This window comes from Apus apus, chromosome 1 (genome assembly GCF_020740795.1).
Source record: "Apus apus isolate bApuApu2 chromosome 1, bApuApu2.pri.cur, whole genome shotgun sequence".
NCBI classification, from domain to species: Eukaryota; Metazoa; Chordata; class Aves; order Apodiformes; family Apodidae; genus Apus; species Apus apus.
The window spans coordinates 11525797-11546405 of record NC_067282.1 but is presented as its reverse complement, the minus strand read 5'-3'; the positions used below and the strand labels follow the sequence as shown (position 1 = coordinate 11546405).

At 41.6% G+C, this 20609-nt stretch overlaps 1 protein-coding gene across 1 annotated transcript; it reads left to right on the top strand.

The window, feature by feature from the left end:
• Positions 1–1098: 1098 nt before the first annotated feature.
• CWC15 (CWC15 spliceosome associated protein homolog) lies at positions 1099–18700 on the top strand. The gene is made up of 7 exons (XM_051628280.1): positions 1099–1170; positions 3197–3335; positions 5403–5515; positions 7014–7102; positions 8031–8141; positions 17493–17611; positions 18352–18700. The coding sequence occupies exons 2-7, from the start codon at positions 3205–3207 to the stop codon at positions 18479–18481; spliced, it is 693 nt and encodes a 230-aa protein (XP_051484240.1). The 5' UTR covers positions 1099–1170; positions 3197–3204; the 3' UTR covers positions 18482–18700.
• The last annotated feature ends 1909 nt before the right edge of the window (positions 18701–20609 follow it).

Sequence of the window (20609 nt, the reverse complement as noted above, 5' to 3'; positions counted from 1 at the left end):
AGCCCTTTCCTTCAACATAACACACATGTGGATTCGCAGAAGTTTGACAGCAAAGAGCCACAGCAAACGCAAGAAAGCACGTGCATTTTAAAAGGGGGAATTTTATCCCCGAGTGGTGCTCATTTATTCTTTAGCTTCTTTACAGAGACAGCAATAAATACACACCATGCAAAGGAGTTCTTTGTAAGGCGGGGCAGGGAAGGGAGCTTGCTTAGGCTAATGTGGCTAATACAGACCTCTGAGCAAAAATGAGAAATAGTCCCTTTTCCTCCTCTGCCATTGTTTCTATCCTTTCTTATCACCCCTATGAGGATCCTAACCCCATCTCCTTAATACAAATTGGAGCATAGGAGGTTTAAGGTGAATATCAGAAAATATTTTTTTACTGTGAGAGTGACAGAGCACTGGAACAGGCTGCCCAGAGAGGTTGTGGAGTCTCCTTCTCTGGAGACACTCAAACCCCACCTGGACACATTCCTGTGTGATGTGCTCTAGGTGACCCTGCTCTGGTGGGGGGGTTGGACTAGATGATCTTTTGAGGTGCCTTCCAACCCCTGTGATTCTATGATTCTATGAATCCCTTCCCTCCTCCACAGCCTCATCCCTCCTCACGCTGACACCTAGAGCAAGCAGCCTGAACCCACCAGGTGCTGCTTCACATAAAGAACACATCGCCCTTTTCCAACCCTCCCACATCAAGCGAGCAGCCTCTGGGCAGGCTCCCCTGAGATGTGCGGCCTGTACGTCCATCAGTGACTTCACGCACCGGCGGGTCAGAGAGGGGCTCGCACCAGCAGGCCGCAGTTACGGATGCAGTATTTCGCGCTCCCTCCTCCTACCTGTCCCCCCCCTCGCCACACTGGCGAGGAGTGGAGGAGGAGGAGGAGGAGGAGGAGGAGGAGGAGGAGGAGGAGGAGGAGGAGGGGAGGCGAGGCGAGGCGAGGCGAGGCCGCCCCCGAGGCAGGAAGGCCGCCCCCCCGGCAGGAAGGCCGCCCCCCCCCACTTCCGCCTCGGTAGCCATCATGGCGGACAGGCCCGCACCCCCCGTGACCGCCGCGGAGCCCTCTCTATGGTAAGTCCTCCAGGCGCGGGGCCTTGTGGGCGCTCGGCGGAGCGATGGCGGCGTAGGGCCGGGCTGCGCGGGGAGGGAGGGAGGAAGGAGGCCCAGGCGTGAGTACCCGGGAGCTGGGGTCCCTGCGGGGGAGCAGGGCTGCCGGGGGGCCCCTCTGTGGGGCCGGGGTCCCGCGGGGCAGTTTGGGCGGGCTGTTTCTGAGGCGGGTTGGGGCTGCGGGGCCGGCGGGCCGGTGGCCGGGCCGGGCTCCCCGGGAGGGCGGTCGGTGCGACCGGGGAGGTCCGGGCCGAGCCCCGTCAGTGCCCGTCAGTCAGTCACCCCTTCCTGGCTTCTGCAGGGCTGCATGTCTGAGACACCAGAGGTCCGTCTGACGGGCCGCGAGTGGTTTGGGAGTGAGTTTAGGTCCTGTTAAGGCCAGTCCGACTGCAGACTGACTTCAGGAGGAGGTAGGGACAGTTTCTAGGGTCGCCACGTTGGAGCTGTTTCTCCATCTGAATTCATGGGTTCCCCCTGTTACAGATCATGAGCACGTACAAGTTCTGAGAGCAAGTGGCTTTCTTGGATCATGAGTCTGGTGAAGTCTGTGCCAAGGCAGAGCTCAGATGTCCTGCTGAGCTCCAGCTGACTTGCACAGCATCACTGAAAAGCATCAGCAATCCTTGGCCAACCAGCCAAGTTACTGCCTGGCTTCTTTTTGAAGGTGTTTCCTGCATGTTGATTTGGTTCTCTGAGTAGCAGTCCAGTGTACAGGACACAGGAACTGTCTTCTGCCTGGTGTCATGTTCCTTTGAGCAACACATTTTTTTTACAGTTTTAACACTGAAGCAATGTATTTTGTGATCTCATTACAAGTGAAAAAATAACAAATAATGCAAGCAGAGCATAAATACTAAAATGCATTTTATTTGTGTATCACAAAAGCATATGAAGCAATATAATGTTTCTTTTTTTAATATTCTTTTACATGTTCTCTTGTCATTCTCCAACATCCAACCCTCTGATGGGAAGGACTGGTGCCATTATGTATCTCTGCATATTATTCCTTCTTGCATCTGTGGTCTGTGGTTGATAGATGCCTGTGCCTTGGTGAAGCAGAGGGGGCATAGTTGCAGGCAGTAGCTTTTAAGATGCCACTGGTTGACCATGCAGGGGGTTTTGGCATTGGTTAACCGTCTTAAACCCTTGGCACAGTGGTTTAGGATTGCAGGGCATCCAGCTCCTGTCCAGCAGCACGGAATGCAAGTGCCTGCTGACAGGGTGTCTGTGTGGCTGAGGCTGGTTGGAGCCGGTTTTGCTCCTTCACCCATGTGGGAATTGATAGCAGCCATTTTTGAGCATCAGCTAGTTAATTTTTTAGATGTGCTGGTGGTACATGAGCTCCTGCAGTTTCTAAATGAGAGCTAATGAAAACTTCTGCATTTACCTGAGCTTTTTTAATTGCCCCTTGTTTACATACAGGTGAAGCTGTCGTGCTTGTGCTACCAGGGAGACAGTAACCTTGGCCCCTCAGAAGGTTCTGGTGGAGCTATGCACAGGCTGGGCCCAAAGGACTGTGCTGCACTATCAGTGACAGTTCTGTGCTGGTACTAGAGAGCTGAACAGGGCCATGGTGAGGGCTGGAGCATTCCAGCTGCATAATCTTCATCAGTATCTAATTATCAACACCATCCTGAGCATGCTGTAGAGTCTGTGTCAGCCAGCATTTCTGTTCATGATACCTAGATATAGTTCGGGGAATCCTCAAGGGGTCATTCCCAGTAGGCAGTCATTTTAAATGTCACCCTTCAGGAGAGGAAAGAGTTTACTTACAAGTCTGAACCACTTGCCTTAAGAGTAGGAGACTCATTCCTGGGCAGTTGTACTTACCTTCTAAACACTGCTTCATATTCCTGTTAGAGTCTATGTATCATCTTTCAGATATGTTGGAAAAGACTTTTTTTGGAAAATCTGAATAGACTCTGTCAATAAAAAGCTTAATAAATTTTGAGGATCATGAGCTGAGTGATAGCAGGTGTTCTGTAGTGGGACTTGTTGCTTGCACAGTTCCAGGAACAAAGTAGCTTCTGGTGAATGTCTTTCATTGTAAGTTGTACTGACAGCTGTTTTTGACCTTTCATTCTGTAGTAGTTAAAATGACCACAGCAGCGAGGCCAACGTTTGAACCTGCCAGAGGAGGAAGAGGAAAAGGTGAAGGAGACTTAAGTCAGCTATCAAAGCAATATTCCAGCAGAGACCTTCCTTCTCACACTAAAATAAAATACAGGTTGGTATTGGGTTTTTTGTCTTACAGCAAAACAGCCTGGGAATGATTTTTTTGTTATGCACAGTATTCTGAAGTTTTACTTAGTGGATGTGGATGTGCTGGGCACTGAGCAGACACCAGAGATTGTGCAGTGGTGCTGGATGAGTGGGCTGAACGTGTAGGTCTCAAAAGAACGCCTAGGAGATGGAATGCATTGCAAGTAATTGGAGAGGTTTAATTTTAGTGGTATTTACTACCATGTACAGAAGTGAATCATGGGAATAAGGTGAGCTTGGGAGATAAAGCATTTCAGGCAGTGGAGTAGAAAGAAAATAATTGGGAATGACAGGAGCTGCTGAGGGTGCTGTTGTTTGCAGAACAAGATGGGACAAGGGGAGCAAAGTTGGGCATGTCCTGAAAGGAGGAAAATAGTGTCATCTATTTGACAAAGGTCTGCTGGGGAAGGGGCATGAAGAGGAAGCAGGGAAATCGTGGGAAAAAGCACTCAGTATGTGTTTGAAGAGCTGATGTTAAACACTGCAGGTGGTTCATGCAGATCCTGGGGGAGGAAATTGCTTTAAGCAGTGTGGAAGGTAATGAGATCTTATGAATATTTTCCTCTGTTTGAAATGCACAGTAAATCTTTGTTATCCTTTTGAAAGATTAAAGGAAATGGCGAGTCAGTGTGATACAGATACCTAGAATTTAAATAAAATGTGTTAGGCTAGAAAATCTTTTTTTTTCATCTAATTAACCTTACTCTGGTCAGTGAAGTTACTGTTAAGGTTTTGTATTTCCACTGTTTTGTGCAGAAGCTTCCCCTTTCACCTCTTCCCTCCCACCCTTTGGGTTTTGAAGAATACATTTGGATAAGGGAGTTAGTGTTTAGAGGACTAGCAAAGTCAACAGCACAAAAAGTGCTGTCAAGTGCATTTTGTTGTTATGGGAAAAATGGCTGGTGGTTTGTTTCTGTAAACAGAAGTAGTGTGTGGAACACCAGTCTGTTGCTTTGAAGGAAGCCTGTGGGGACAAATATGTACAGAAATATACAATGTATGTTTTAACCAATTTTTTTGTGTTCCTGAGAGATGGAAAGGGGCATCAGGTGTCTCCTTTCTCCCAAATACCTAATACAATGTTGTCTTTGTTAAATTGCCAGGACTGCATCATGGCAATAAAAGTTCAGTGTTTCATTCCCACTCATGTTTGCTTGAATGGCACAGGGTTTGGGGGAGATTTTGCAACTATATCAGGGTTCAGGTTTTTAATTACAAAAGCAAGTTAAAGACTTCATCTTAAAGACAGGCTGTGCAGACAGTGTATTTATAATGGCTCAAGTCTGGGTTTCCTCCAGGGGTTCTTATTTCCAGCACTGGGTTCACAGAAAGGTGAAAGGAATTGCTGGTTGTTTTTATTCATTAGTCCTTCTCAAGATTTTCACAGAAAATAGTGCTCACTGGATGGAACTTAGTGTGACTCAAATATAAAGGGTATTGCTTCTGGCCAATGTGTGTTATATAAAAGGGGCAAACCCATGTATTCCCATGTTTCACTAGTGTTTTGCCTGTTTTCCCAACTCTTTTTTTAATCTCATGCGAGTTTATCTCATATGTTGGTTGGAAGGGGAGAGGTTTATGAAAAGTGTGTTCTAGTCTTGGTCTTATTAAGCCTTAGAGACTGTTTGCAGCAGCAAGCTCAGATGATAAAAGGATGAGGAAAGTTGACCATGATGCTGGTGGATGTCTGCTGAGACACTGGGCTTGGACTGCTGAAGAGCAGAAGATGTAGACACAGCTTAGACAAGGGTAGATGTGGTCATTCTGGTTGTGCAGGAATTTCAGCAGGGTCTTTCAAGTCAACTCGAGGGCCACTGGAAGGAGCACGTGTGTGTGGCATTGTGTGTCTGTGTGTCATGCCTGCAGAGAAGGGGGGATGAGCAGGGAATAAAGAAACCTATGTCTACATGGTACCCTGTTCTTATTCTGTAAACTTAGCTGTTCACTCCAGGATCTATTGACCTCCTTCAGCACATTGCTCTGAGCTGCAAGCTGCCAGCTTCATTTCATTTTCCTCCCTCGTGTTGTTTAGGCAGGCCACTCAGGATGCTCCCGAAGAGGTGCGCAACCGTGACTTCAGAAGGGAGCTGGAGGAGAGAGAGAGGGTGGCTGCAAGAGAAAAGAATAGAGACAGACCAACCAGAGGTAAGAACTGAGGAACAAAATGTCTTAATGCTGTTGTGTAGTGTTGCTCTTGAACAGAATTTGGTGTTGTAGGAAGTTTGCAGACAGCATGTCATGAGAGTAGAATTCAGGGTACTGGTCTGATGGTTCAGGGCTGTTGACCTGCAAGGGGATGTCCACTGGCTTTCAGGCTGGCTTCGTGCTAGCACAAAATCTAGGCCAGCCAGTGGAAGAGTGTAGGCTGTCATACAGAACAGCTGTTATAGTGTGATTGTAATAAATTGGCAGCAAGTATGTACTGCTAATAAAAGGCTTTTTTTGTACTTGAACAAGTGAGACAGGAAGGAGAAAGGGAGTGACTCATCTTCTAGTGTTGCAGCACCAGTGTAACAATAAATCAGTTTTTAAGGTTTGCAGTTCTGTTCAGATATAGTGAAGTGATAACTGAAATGCATCAAAGGTGTGTGTTTTGAGATATCATAGAATGATTTGGGTTGCGAGTGACCTTTAAAGGTCGTCTAGTCCAAAACCCTGCAATGAGCAGGAACATCTTCAATTAGATCAGGTTCCTCAGAGCCCCGTCCAGCCTGACCTTGAATGTTTCCAGGGATGGGGCATGTGCCACTTCCCTGGGCAACCTGTTCCAGTGTTTAACCACTGTCACTGTAGAAAATTTCTTCCTTATATCTAGTCTAAATCTACCCTCTTTTAGTTTAAAGCCATCACCCTTGTCCTGTCTCAAGAGGGCCTGCTAAAAAGTTTGTCCCCATCTTATTTTAAGCCCCCTTTAAGTACTGAAAGGCCACAATAAGGTCTCCTGGAGCCTTCTCTTCTTCAGGCTGAACAACTCCAACTCTCTCAGCCTGTCCTCATCAGAGAAGTGTTTCATCCCCCTGGTCATTTGTGTGGCCCTTCTCTGGACCTGCCCCAATGGGTCCATGTCTTTCCTACACTGAGGACTCCAGAGCTGGACACAGTACTCTGGGTGGGGTCTCACCAGGGTGGAGTAGAAGGGGTGCATCACCTCCCTCAATCTGCTGGCCACACAGCCTGAATAGTCACTTGTAATGCTAAACCTGACAAAATTATGGTACTTCAGGAGTGAAGGTATTATGGGGCTTTCAGGCTCACAGATGAAGGCAGATGTGATTTGAACCAAACTGGCCAACAGCTTTGGGGTGGTCTCCGATGGGAACCCTCCAGTGTGATGTATCAAATAAGGATATTTCTCCTTAGCCTTTTCCTCTGCTGTTCTTTGCTCTTGAAATAATGGCTTCATAAGAACTTCTGGAGGCCAAATTGTAAATTTGGGGATGTTACAGCTTCCCTTGGGCATATCTGCAGGGGAGGAATCAGCATGGGCATTAAAATTAAGAAGTGAGAAAAAAGTAAGCAGAACCTTGTATCTCGTACTCTAATGCAATCTTTTGAAGAATTTTTGCTTTCTGTCATTAGGTGTTGTTAAATTAAGTGACTTAGTCACTTGGTGGCTTTTTTTTTTTTTAATCTTGTGCCATAGAACACACAACATCATCTTCTGTGTCTAAGAAGCCTCGGCTAGACCAGATTCCTGCAGCAAACCTTGACGCAGATGATCCACTTACTGATGTATGTATCTTTTTCTGTCATCTTACTTTTCATTGTCCAGCCTTCCGGATTTTCTGTTAGTAGAATATGTACTGTCATTTTAGGTTTGCTAAAGATTTAATACAGGTTCCAGCATGTCTTCCTTTTACAGTTACTGTACTGCGGTGGAAGTACAGAGTGGTTCAGAGGATTCTGGTCCATGCTGTAGTGGTGTTCTTGGAAAGCAAAGACTAGGGAACTGAAAATACCACTTAAAGTAGGGGGAATGGTCAACTGATGGGTTAGTTAGACTTCCCTAAGGTAAAACTGTTAGGATACAAAGTCAGCATGAGCACTGGATCATAGAATCATAGAATCTCAGGGGTTGGAAGAGACCTCGAAGATCATCTAGTCCAACTCCCCTGCCAGAGCAAGGTCACCCAGAGTACATCACACAGGATTCTTGCTTTTGGCTCCTCTCCTCATTCTCATGCCTAAGGGTTAGGTCTAAGGCTTGACAATAAGCTGAGTGTTTTTAAATCCTGTTATATTTGGTCCCAACAATTTTGGATGGTGTATTTGGTCATGCTATTATAATGACTGACATTACAATGATTATAAAGTGGCTGAAGACAGCCATTCTCTAGAATCTGCTGGCTACAGAGCATTTGACTTACAGAAATTAATTTCAGTCATCCAAAAATCACAGATGGATTTTTGTCTTGACTTTACTGTACAAGAGCAAATAAACAATTTTTATTGTATTTGCTGTTGCTGCAAGCACCCAAGTAATTCAGAAGTCAATCAGCAACAAATTGCAGCCTTGGCCGGGCAGGCCTGGGGGCTTTTTTCCCTTTTTTGTTTTGTTCTGTATGAGAAACATGTCTCTGCAACAAGCTTCAGAATGAAGAGCTGTTTTTGTTAAATGAAATGAACGAGCTGCTTCTTGTTTCCATTTATTGCTTTTTAGGAGGATGATGAAGATGAGGACTTGGAAGACAGTGATGATGATGACACTGCAGCTCTTCTGGCTGAGCTAGAAAAAATAAAGAAAGAGCGAGCTGAGGAACAAGCTCGAAAGGTAAAATCTCTCCCATTGAAAAGCATCTTTTTTTTGCAAACTGGTGTTTATTAAAACTGGTCTGCTTTAAGTGCTTAGGGACGAGTAAGAACTGGTACACAAAGTGCCCTTCAAAACTCTTCCCAGGTGTGACAGATTTGTTCTTCTATCTAATAACTGTTGTCGAGAATTTTTTTCTTTAGTAGGCATACTAAGCATTTTACTCACTAAAAAATTTTGTCCACTTTCCCAATGCTTTGTAGAGGCAGTGAGTCAAGTTCTTGCTTTTCATATGGAAGTCCTTCTCTGAGGACTGCTGTCATATCAAACTATGTAGTTCCATTAACAAGCTACATACTGTTCAGTGTAACTTCATTTGTTAACTAGAATTATGTAACAAGAAATAGGATTATTTTTTTATTTATGAAATAAAAGTATGTGTGCTTTTTGGTGATCTTGCTTATGGCTGCAAATGTTTTACAGTAGTTGCTCTTCACAGCATTGGTGCTGTGTTGCCTTGAGAAGGAGCACCAGTTTTAACTATAAGACCAGAACTATTTTCATGTGATCAGACACATGGACATTGATTTGAAAAATGTCTTTGCACAAATGAATTAATAATATGACAGTCTTTTCAGAACTTGGAAAGTCAATTTACATGTAGTCTTCATACCTCCCTCTAATATCTCTCTCCAGACAGAAACACCATGTTCTGCCATTAAAAGAGGAGGGGAGTCCCTGTAGTTAGAGATTGTTTTCCTGTGAGCAACATCAAATTCCTTGATTTAAGAGAGATTGTTGGGATATATTAGCAAAATCCCTAGTTGATGAATGGACTTCTAGGGACTGTTTCTGGGAATAGCCTGTGTTGTCAAACTGACAGGACCTAGGATGAGCTCTGTTGGCTCTAACATTGTATTGCAGTGGAGTTTAGAGTCCAGGTATTTCATCTGCACTACTGAAATGTTCTGCCTCTGATGGTGCAACAGAAGTGGTGGAGATATGCAGCATTCCCTCTTATACTTTTAGTAGGCTATTTCTGATTGGTTGTGGTTTGTTTTGTTTTGTTTTTAGAGTAGGGCTTAAATCTTTTTAGGGCTTTTGAAGAATGTTGCAAGCTTCAGTTTGAGTAGTTTTGTATGCTGCTATATATAGATTCTACATCAGAGTAAAAGCACCACCCAAAACCCAGCCTTATCACCTTTGCAATCTGAGTTGTTTTTAGAACATACTAAGTAATTTAAATGCTGGTTGGATTCTTTGCTGCTGTGACAACTTAATGTTTTGGTGCCTCTGCACTGCTCATAAACTGATAGTAGCTTAGCACTTACAGTTTGATGTGTTCCACAAGTGCTCTCCAGTAGAGCCAACTGGCAGTGAACAGGACACACTATCAGGCAGGCACTAGCAACAGCCATGAGAGAATAAGGTTTTAAATACTCTAGGCAGCAATGTAGGGCTTGACCACTCTTGGCTAGCAATAAAAAAATTACCTTTAGAACCAACAAGGCCTGAAAAACCAGTAAGCTCTGCAGTTCTGGAGTTAAGTACTTGGGAAAGCTAAAAGCTGTACCATGCTGCTTCTCTGCAGAAATTGTGCTATACTGAACTGTTTAAACTTGATTTTCCATGTGATCCATGAGTGGTCTCTTACATTCCTGTCTTTGAAAGTCTCTCTCATCTTTATCTAAACATCTGAAGCACGTGACACAGCAATGAAATAGTAGTAAATTGCAGCACAGACAACCAAGTACATTGTTTTTCTGTTCATGTGTAGAGAGCAGGATTATAATCTCTGTGAAATTCTAATGTTGTCACTAGAGGGAGCTAAAAGATGTGAAGTAATTAGTATAGCACTTGTTTGTTTTGCTCTCTTAACTGCTATTATCTTTTACCTTCATGGATGTTGTTCTTCCCCCAGAAACAAGATTTTAATATCCAGTGCAACATGCATACTGAGTACATGCACACTTAAATGAATGTTTGTTTCTTCCTAAAAATTAGTATTATTTATTTCTTGTTGATGGAAAAAGTGAAAACCAAGATGGGGCACAGTCTTGGAAAGAGTCTTTAGGAGCAAGGGTCTCCTTAGGAAGGATCACCTACGTATATTGATTTTAGGGGTGCAGTCTGTTTAGATTAGGCTTTGTTTTCCATGACTTTGAAATAAGGCATTTCTGGCAAACAATTTAATGGCCATTTGGTATAAATTCCCTTTGAGATACGTAGGCTTTCGTATTATTATGTATTGCAAACTATAATTTAAACCTAATTTTGTAAGTAATAGTTTATTAGTCATCTGGCTGACTTCAGGATAACATCTCATGTAAAGACTTAATTGTGCAGTTGCTGTTAGTCCTAATCCACTCAGAGAGATGGTTTATCTGCTGAAAGCTGCTGTCTATAGTAGGCAGCCTGGGGAAGCCAGTGGCAGGGCAAAGGGAACTGCAGAGTGTAGGCCTCTTCACTCTTCTGCACCTTGTTCTCAAATCTCTGTGTTGTTTAACAGATTAATTATATCTCTGTGGCTTGTTGGAACATGCCAGGGTCATAACAAGATGAAGTGGGTAAAGTACAGAAATATATGTAACTTTCATGTTATAGGTAGGGTTTTTTTCCTGATACTTTATTTTGATTTATTAAAATGCTAGTCCAGTTATTTCTGGGACTTTATTTAAAGTGACCTGTATTTTTGTTAACTGTTCTCACTCATTGCTTTGGTGTCCAGTATTTAAGTTGCCATGAAAAGAGGCCTGCTTTTAAGATACATCTCCTCTGAGACAGCAGTTAAAAACAAAGTATGAAAATCTGGTTGGTTTGCTTTTTTTTTTTTTCAGATCATCACACTCTCTGTTAACTTCCCTTATGTCATAATGCCAATTTGCATAGAAATCCTCTAAATCTTACTTTGACCTCTTAATAGGTTCCAGCTTCCTTCAGACTGGTACTTCCATGTGATCTGAAGTAAACAGTTTGTCAACCAAATAAGCAATTCCTGTCAAAGCTTGTTAATGTCTCAAAATGCTTAAATTCTCTTGAATTCTGTAGAAACATCAAATAAATACTAATGTTTCTAAAAACTGATTGAGCATGGGATTCCTCCTGACTTTTCCCACACCCTCCACAATTTTAATCTCTGAAATTGTTTCTAGTAGGCACTAAACTTACTGGGAAGTTTTAGTTTTGAAAGCCATTGCTGTGGAATGATTCCGGGCATGTCTAAAACAGTACAGCTAGGTCTGCTGTCTGTGTGAACTGTCCACAGGTAGTTTTAATGGAAACTTGTTTCCATATTCTAAACTCAGCATTATGATGCTTTTGATTTTCAATCTGCAAGCACTTCCTTAAAAGGTAGATGGAAATAATTAAAACCAAACCTCAAACCAGTGAGCAGCTGAATGTATGTGTGCAGTTCCAGCAAAGCTATTTTAACATCCAGTCATTTCATGCTTATCCAAGAACCAACTTAACGTTTTTGGTTTGTTTTCTTACAGTTGGATTTAACCAAGTGTTTATAACTATATTACTTTACCAGTGGTCAAAATAGATCTTAGCTCTGTCCTGTGTTTTAGCCATGTCACAGGCTTTTAAATAAAATAAAAAATGCGTCTGGATTAACCTTTTCACTTACATTTTAAGAGTCTAACTAAAATACCAAATCAGTGCTTAAGAAAGACTTTAAATAAAGAGGCAAATGCAGATTGCCAAGATCTAGTGATAATGTCCCCTCCCTTGTATGCAAATGACAACAAATCTGCCTGTAGACTCTGCAGTTGTGATTACTCTGTGCTCTTATTTTTTTGCAGTTTCAGTTGTTTTTTTGAATCGATGTGTTGCATTCATTTGGTCATTTGCATAGGATCAAATAACTGGGGTGGATCTCTCTGCATTATGAAGTTTCATTCCCAGCTGCCCCAGGCAGTGCTGTCACAATTTGTCATTCAAAAACTAGCATTTAAATAAAGTTGTGGTTTTATTTTATTAGCCTTCAATGAAATGTGGGTCTTTCAGGTTTTCTTTCAGCTACTCAACATCTTCAAAAACTGAACAGGATAACTTACTTTAATACAATGGAGTAATTTCAGGAATTTCAGCACTTTCTGTAAAAGTAATCTTGCTCTGTGCTAAGGGTAGGAACTATACTAAAAAAATAAAATAACCATGGTAACAATAATGTTTTTCTTTCCTTTGTGGTCAGAAACAAATATGCCAAGGGACTGTTATTCTTACAGCAAGATAAAGAATAATTGTTTAGTTAGGGTTAATATATTTTTCCCCAGCTGTGATGCCACACAGTGGGTTCAGTTGTACAGTGGAGACTGGTTGTGAGATCCAATTGACAGAGCATCATCTCCATCTGCTTCCTCGGGATCTGGGACTCCCTCTGCCCATCCAGCTTTATTCCCCACACTCTGTTCCTGTTCTGTTGCCTCTGTCTCTTACATGGTGGTTACAACATGGTTGATGTCTGATTCATCTCTGCAGGTCATTGGTGCAACACACTGACAGTGAAAAGCACAACACTGCTGCTGTAGTGATGGAATGTAGCTTGGATAGTTTCTGAAATGGCTTAGGAAAAGGGTTGCATACCTGGTCTTGCTGAACAGAAAGGCGTGCATAGAGGCATTATTTTAGAAAGGGTGGAGGGAATACAAATGAATTGTTTCCCCCCTTGGGCTTTTCTTCTGTTGTGGGTTTGTTGTATCCATAGTGTTTTAGGTTAGTAAGTCTTTGTTCCATGCTTTGGAGCAACTAAAGAAGCTGATTTTGGGAGCAGCTGTGCCTGATGGTGCCTCAGAGGTGTGAAGCTCAGACGGCAGTGGTGGTTGTGTCTGGTCTGTTTGCTTTGATGCAACCCATGCTGCATTGTCTGCAGTGTCCCGGCTTTCAGAGTGGTCAGTGGAAGATTTATTTGGAAAATTCTGAAATGTAATGAAAACCTCTTTTGCCTGGAGAGGAGTGATTCTGCAGTTCTGGCCAAAATGTGTAACTTAGCTTAAGTGTAAGTCTCAACTTTACACTATTGTGAATTACACCTGGTATTTTCTGTGTATCATGTCGCTAAGATACAAAACTTAGTAAATTACCTTATTTTTTAAATCTTGAATACATTCTTTGGAAAGTTTTAGTGAAGTGAAATAATACAAAGAAATCTTGAAGACAGTTCAGAATTAGTCTGCTTCCTAAAATGTGTAGAAAATATGTTGAGGTGTCACCCAACCTAGAACAGCTTTGAATGACTGAATTACATACCTAAATTACCATGTGCCCTGGGTCTTCTTTGTAAGTCACAGAGTCACAGAATCTTAGGGGTTGGAAGGACCTCTGGAGGTCATCTGGTCGAACCCCCCTGCCAAAGCAGGATCACCAGGACAGGTCACACAGGACTGCATCCAGATGGGTTTTGAATGTCTCCAGAGAAGGAGACTCCACAACCTCTCTGGGCAGCCTGTTCCAGTGCTCTGTCACTCTCACAGTGAAAAAGTTTTTTCTGATGTTTACATGGAGCCTCCTATGCTCCAGTTTTCACCCATTGCCCCTTGTCCTATCACTGGACATCACTGAGAAGCCTGGCTCCATCCTCCTGACTGAAACTGGTCAGTTACTCAACAAATCTGTTCCCTGTTTGCTTCCAGAATCTATAAGCTGTTCATCTTTGATGACAAAGATAAGCTTAGGCAGTTTGTTACTACTTCTAGGTGTGCTGCCTCTGCAGGTCTAAAAGACAAGAGTTCTGTTTATGAGCAGAGCTGAGAAGCAGCAAAGGGTCACACAGTGCCCAGGGGCTCTGCAACATGTCTTACTGTAAATATGGAGAATCAACTTTTGAAAATAAGATTAATGGATGTTTTTTGTAACTATTATCACTATATAAGTGACTATATAAGTTTGACAGCTTCCGTTAGTATTGTGTTTATAATAGTTTTTAATAATTTAATAGGTGAAAACATAATATTTAATAATTTGAAACTCCCAAGATTGCCCCACCACTTCCTTTTTTATTATAGAGCAATTTTTGCTACCTCCAGTCCTCTGGATTTGTAGTTGACTTGAGTCAGTGTGGTTTTTTGCTAGCAATTAGCAGTTTTAGACAGAATTGAGTTAATCTTGAAATGCCAAGTTGTTGGGGTCCATGTACAAGTTCCATGTATCCAGCTTCCATGGTAGTGGAGTGGAGATGCAGTCAGTAGAGCCTGGAGTGTGGTTGGTCTCCTGTGAGTGCACTTCAGGGTGAGCACAAGAGCTGTCTTGACTCCTTATTGTATTCTCTAGATCTTTGCTGAGCTGTGAGCTCAGGTGCCTACAAGCATGTCTAGATATAGGTGTCTTAATCTGGAGCTAAACTCTACTCTTAATTTTATACTACTCCTTGTAGTGTAGCTGTTCTTAAGTGTTATTTCTGTTTTTTTTTTCACATCACCACACTTTATCACTTCAATCTGATAATGCTTTTTTTGTTATCAGGAAGTCTGTCAGGCTAATTAAGGCTGAAGGGTATTACATGGATTATGTAAAGCAGATAAAAGTTAGGGTGATGTCTAACATGACTTTATCTTATTACAGAAAAGTGTGCATCTCTGTGTAATAAAAACACTGGAATAGTTACTACTGTTTGCATATTTTAATGATTCTTAATATTGACTTTATTATTATATTATGACTGTTTCTCACTTCTCTTAATGCATGGTAGAAAATGCTGGAACAATCAGCTTTTTTGGGTTAAATCTTAAAATGGGGGAAGAGAGGGGAGAGAAACTGATTCCCCTCTAATAAAGATGCTGACTGATTCCAGTGGACTTTCCACCACTGAAGAAACACAGCCTGGAGTGCATTATGGTTCTGCATTTGTCAGTAGTGTGTGGCTGCATTATCAGGCATAGTAGAAAAATCAGCATAAGATAGTTGTTTGTGCCCCAGAGGGCTGTGGGATGCACAGGTTCAGGAACTCTGCATCATGGCTGAAGTTAATGTCTTAGAAATGTAAGGGTGAGACTGTGCCATGCCACCATGAGAAGAGTTCCCCTGGAGTTCAGCTCTGACATGGAAAATTGCTGTGTCTGTTTGCATATAAAGGGCTTGAAGAAAGTTCCCTCTCCAGAAGCATTTGTCAACAGCGGCCTACAAAGATTCTTACAAAGTTCTTATTAGTGCTGCCTTCTCTTGACTTTAGTTTGGTATGAATTTTTGGTTTGTAGCATTCTTACTTGCTTTCAAGATTTGTCCCAGACCTCTTGTTTCTTCAAAGTCTTACTTTTAATGGAGTGTTGGAGATAAATGTAATGATGCAGAGCCCACCTCATTTTGAACAACACAGAGAATGCTTCACATGCTTGCATCATGCTGTAAATTTGCCTAAGGGTCTTAAGCAGAATCTGACCTTCTCTTGAGAGGTTCCTGAAAATCAATACTGGTTTGGTTTTTTTGTTTGTACCAGTATCCTGGATTTTGCCTGATACAATTTAGTGCTTTGCATGCATGTGCTGTAAGGAAGTCTGAGGGTTGCTGGACTTCTGGTGGGAACACATGACAGACTGCAACAAATTGCATTTCACTGCGGTTGGCTCCTCCATCTTGCAGGGAAAGAGGGTGGAAAATCAGAGGTTGGCACACTGTGCAGAATAGGCTACATACATTCCTTGTTTGTAATCCACAGGGGAAAGAAATGGATCACTGGATTTTGTATTTCTGATATGGGGGCAAATTGCTGTTCCATATAAAATATTTTCTCTGTGTTTCCTTATTTATTGAGGTGGTAATAACAACTGAAGTTGAAAGGCAAATGTTGGATTTAGAGCTGTGTTTGAAAATGCAAAACTTTATTTTTGTTACTGACTTTCAACTGCTGCAGTTTGTATTAAAGCTCCATGGATACAGCAGCAAGGGCAAGTTATGCACATGTTTTATTAAGGGCATTACAGGGCTTGTCCTGAAGCTGTGCCATGCTTTTAAGCAATATGCCCTTTGGGGGAGCTCTTCCCATCCCACTAACAGTTAACTGCAGCTGGTTCTAAATCTTATTTTTGAGAAGCAGTGTAATGGTAGGTGTTTTTTCATGAGCGAAACTTGGGGAGATTTTGAAAGGTAAAAATCCTTACCAGTGATTCTGCATCCACTGGTACTCATATGGATGCTAAGTTAGTATTGTTCTTAAGAGACTTGGGGTGTTTTAAAGGAATATTTAAAGTACCTAATCAGTCCAGTTGAAGAATATTGTAAATTGGAGATAATTTTAGTAATATATCACTTAGTATTGATTAAATGTTTGAAGCTAGAGAACTCAGGCCAGCATCAGGGTTAAAGTTGGTGCCTAAGGCTTGTAAACACTATAATGAAGTAAAACATTTCCTCCTTTGGGATCCCATTGCAGTGCTCAGCCATGAATTTTCTGCAGTTTGGAAAAAACAACAAAAAAACAACCCCCAGCCTTATGATCTCTTTGTCTTTAGTTTCTATCATTTTTAAAGCCATGTTTTAAGTCTCCTGCAGTGCTACTGAGACTTCTGTGCATTTTTTTTTAAGTAGAATGTCTTCAGATCATACTTCAGCATATTGGGAGCAGGAGACCTAGTTAGTAATGTAAAGTAAAGGATTTTTTTTTTTTTTCTTCTAGTGCTTTCATTGAAGAGCAGTCATTGTAATACATTTGAAAGGTTGTGAAAAACTGTGTTGATGGAAGATGAATATTGTGTATTCATTTTGAAGTCTGTGAACATTTAGGTCACTAAATATATTAGCACAGCTTGGGAGCATGGGCAGTGTAATCTGCTTTGTGTTGCCTGCGGTGCAGTTCTTCTCCTAGGCTCAAGCAACATGCTTTTGACAGTACAAGAAGAAACTTTTACTGCTCCTTAATATTGGAACTCTTAAATTGTCTTATGACATCCAGTGCTCAGTTTCACCTTAGATTTTTCAATATTCTTTTAAATTGGTCCCCAGGGAAGCTGTGGTTGTAAAACCCAAGCAGATTGCTGAAGACAGTGAAGTTTCAACATCCTTAAGGTTTCTTTCACCTAATGAATACAGAGTATTCTCTTTTCTCATGAGGATAAAAAAATCTTTTAATCTCTATACACATTTTAATATAATAAATATGTAAATGGTAAAGCTAAAATCTAACTGAATATTTGGTGGAACATTAGAGGTAAGTAAGCAGATGTGAGTGTTGCTAGACTGACAGTTCATTAGCAGTGTTAAGCTCCTTAGAGTATCTCTGCTTCTATCCTTATTCTACCCATATATGTGTCAAATGCTCTGAAATCCTAAACTAGGAATTAAAGATCCATCTGTGTGGATGTTCGCAGCTTAGTTATGTTGATCTCTAGATGAGAATAATGGCCCAGAAAAGTGAAGTATCTTATTTCTGGCTCTCAGGAACAAGAGCAGAAGGCTGAAGAAGAAAGAATTCGGATGGAGAACATTCTGAGTGGTAACCCCCTGCTGAACCTGACCGGCCCAGCACAGCCCCAAGCAAACTTCAAAGTGAAGAGGAGGTACTGGGCAGTCTGTCCTGTCATATCCATCCCCTTGCTCCCTCTCCACACTCAGGGTCAGGAAACATCATCACTGCTGTTGGTTTTCATTTCCTTCCTCAGATCTTGTCACAAGTGGTGTCATGTAGAACTGGGATAGTGGTGGATGTAGTGATTGTTTTGTGCATTTCTCTGAACTAATCATCCTACTACTTCCTGTCTAAAAAAGAGAGAAGGGGAGACTGAGACCTCTGTTTTGTCTGGCATTGTTCGTAATGATACAAAAAGTAACAGGACCAAAGTTCATCAAGAAATTTGATATTATACTCCCCTTTAAAATCTAGCTGATTTGATGTTTTTTGTTAATTTGGGTTTTTTAGTGTAATTAGAATTAATAAATGAGCCTTTTTATGAGTCCAGTTCTTGTTTGCAGCTATTCCAGCTACTGTTGTGTTTATTAAAATTAGGGCCATTAGATCAAAGTGGGTTTTTTTCTGCTCTGTTTGAATAGTTATTTTCTGTAAAAATAGATTAACCTTTAGTCACCTGATCCTCATCTTGTTTCTAACTCAGCAGCATGTAGGAGATGGCTTGGATTAGCAAAACAGATCTTTCTTTTTTAGTCTAGGATTAGACTAAAATCTAATGAGTAGTTGTTCTTAGTTCACTTAAATAGGAGGGCCAAACTTCACTTAAATATGTTTGTAAATTGCACCTAATTTTCATGCAAACTTATTGAAGTTAAAAACTTTTGTTTGCAGATGGGATGATGATGTTGTCTTCAAGAATTGTGCCAAGGGGATAGATGAAAATAAAAAGGACAAAAGATTTGTGAATGATACCCTGCGATCAGAATTCCACAAGAAGTTCATGGAAAAATATATCAAGTAGTACAGTTTTATGTGCCCTGGTGCTGAAGGACTTGGAAGGTCATGGTTGTTCCCTCCCTCTCCCTCAGAGTTCAAAGCTGAATACTTGGTCATGAATTCCCACATGCTTTTCCAAGATCATCAACAGCTTCAGAAGTAGTAATGGCTATGTATCTGGAGTTTTATTCCTGCAATATATTCTCCTTCTAAATTTTAATTAAATCAGTTTGTGTTTCATGAATGCTTTCTGTTCACGTGTGTTTACATTTACTGGCCACCTTGTAAATGGTAGAAGAGACAAGTTAGTTTGCAATAAATATTTCTAATTGTTCAAATTGCTTTCCACAACAACCTGTATTTCTAGGGACAGTGCTTTGTAACACAGGACACTTATATAAACATCAGGATAATCAAAGATACAAAATAGCTGCCTAGGATAAGCAGTGTGAACTGGGGGGAGCTACACTTTGTAGCAAACTCGAATTCCTCATACTAGCTAGTTAGAAACTTAGTTAATAATCTTCCTTTTTAGTTTCTTCTTACTATGAACAAGTTTGGTGGAGTAGCTCCAAGTTCTTAGCAGTTCTGCTCTCTGGGCTCTCTTGGCTCAGCATTTCTGGGGCAGTACCATGTAATGCTTGGGTGAGCATTGAGAGGGAAAAGCTCTGTTTGGTTTTCTTTAATAAGCCATCGCAGTGCTCAACCCCTCAGCCACAACCAGGTGGCCACAAGGCTCAGTCTCTGTGTGTGTGGTTCATTAGTGTTGTCACAAACTTGCAAGTGAGTGCTTTTATTAAATGTGTGGTCTCTTCAAGGTACCAGAGTACAACTTGTTTACTTCTTAAATGTCCATTTTAAAACTTCATCAGAAAATATAAAATATGGATGACTGAAAAAAAAATCTCAGTTGTGAAAGAATTTATTTATTTATTTTCTCTCTTCTGTCATCTCAGGTGTGTTTGAGGTCTTGGTCAAGTGATGCACTGGATATGAACCTAATATTTGCAAAATAGGTAGTTATCTCTACCTAGAAAGCTACAGTGGCAGAACTCAGACACGTTGAGAGAGGTTGTTCTTCCGCTCTACTCTGCCCTGGTGAGGCCACAGCTGGAATATTGTGTCCAGTTCTGGGCTCCCCAGTTCCAGAGAGACAGGGAGCTACTGGAGAGAGTCCAGAGGAGGAAGATGATGGGGGGATTGGAACATCTCTCTTATGAGGAAAGGCTAGGAGAGCTGGGGCTCTTTAGCCTAGAGATGAGAAGGCTGAGGGGAGACCTTATCAATGTATATAAATATCTAAGGGGTGGGTACAAGGAAGATGAAGACAGGCTCATCTCAGTAGTTCCCAGGGTCAGAACAAGGGGCACTATGTACAAGTTGGAACATAGGAAGTTCCATTTAAATATGAGGAAAAACTTCTTCAGAGTCTCCATCTCTGGAGATATGGATGCAGTCCTGAGTAATGTGTAGATGATCCTACTTCAGTTAGAGAGTTGGACTAGATGGTCTCGAGAGGTTCCTTCCAACTCCAGTGATTCTGTGATTCTGCATATGAAAAATTCTTGCCCTTTTCCTTGCCTTTGTTAAACTCTGTCTAGTTTATCCTTACAGACACTTTTATTATAATATTACTATTTTCAAGCTCTTAATTTGAAAATACATCTGCTTTTCTTTTTAAGAGAGTAAAAGTAGAGCAGCACAATGTTTTAGATTTTTGGTGGGCATGACTCTGGGATCCCATTAAAGCTTTCTTCAGCTTTAGCTGTATTTTCCACCCTTTCATTGAGCTATGCCTGGTGTTCTTATGCCAGCAGCTAATGCCCATATTTACTTGGAAGTGAGATTTTCAGCGTGCTTAAGATCATGTGAGCTCCTGCAGTTACTGGAGGAATACGTGTTTGAGCAGCCTCATGATAGCAGTGATTCTTGAGAAGAAGAAAAATGGCTGTGGTCTGTGATTCTCTCTGTTTAAATTAAGGCTACTAAAATCTTGGTAAATAGGCAACAGCTTTAGAAGGAGGAAAAAAAGTTCAGAGCTGTACTTGTCGGGGTCTGGCAGTGGTGAAGGCAGCTGCTGCTTTAGGGCTGACATAACAGCATGGTTGTCATGACAACAACAAAAAATACATTGGTCTCGCAGTATTACAAGA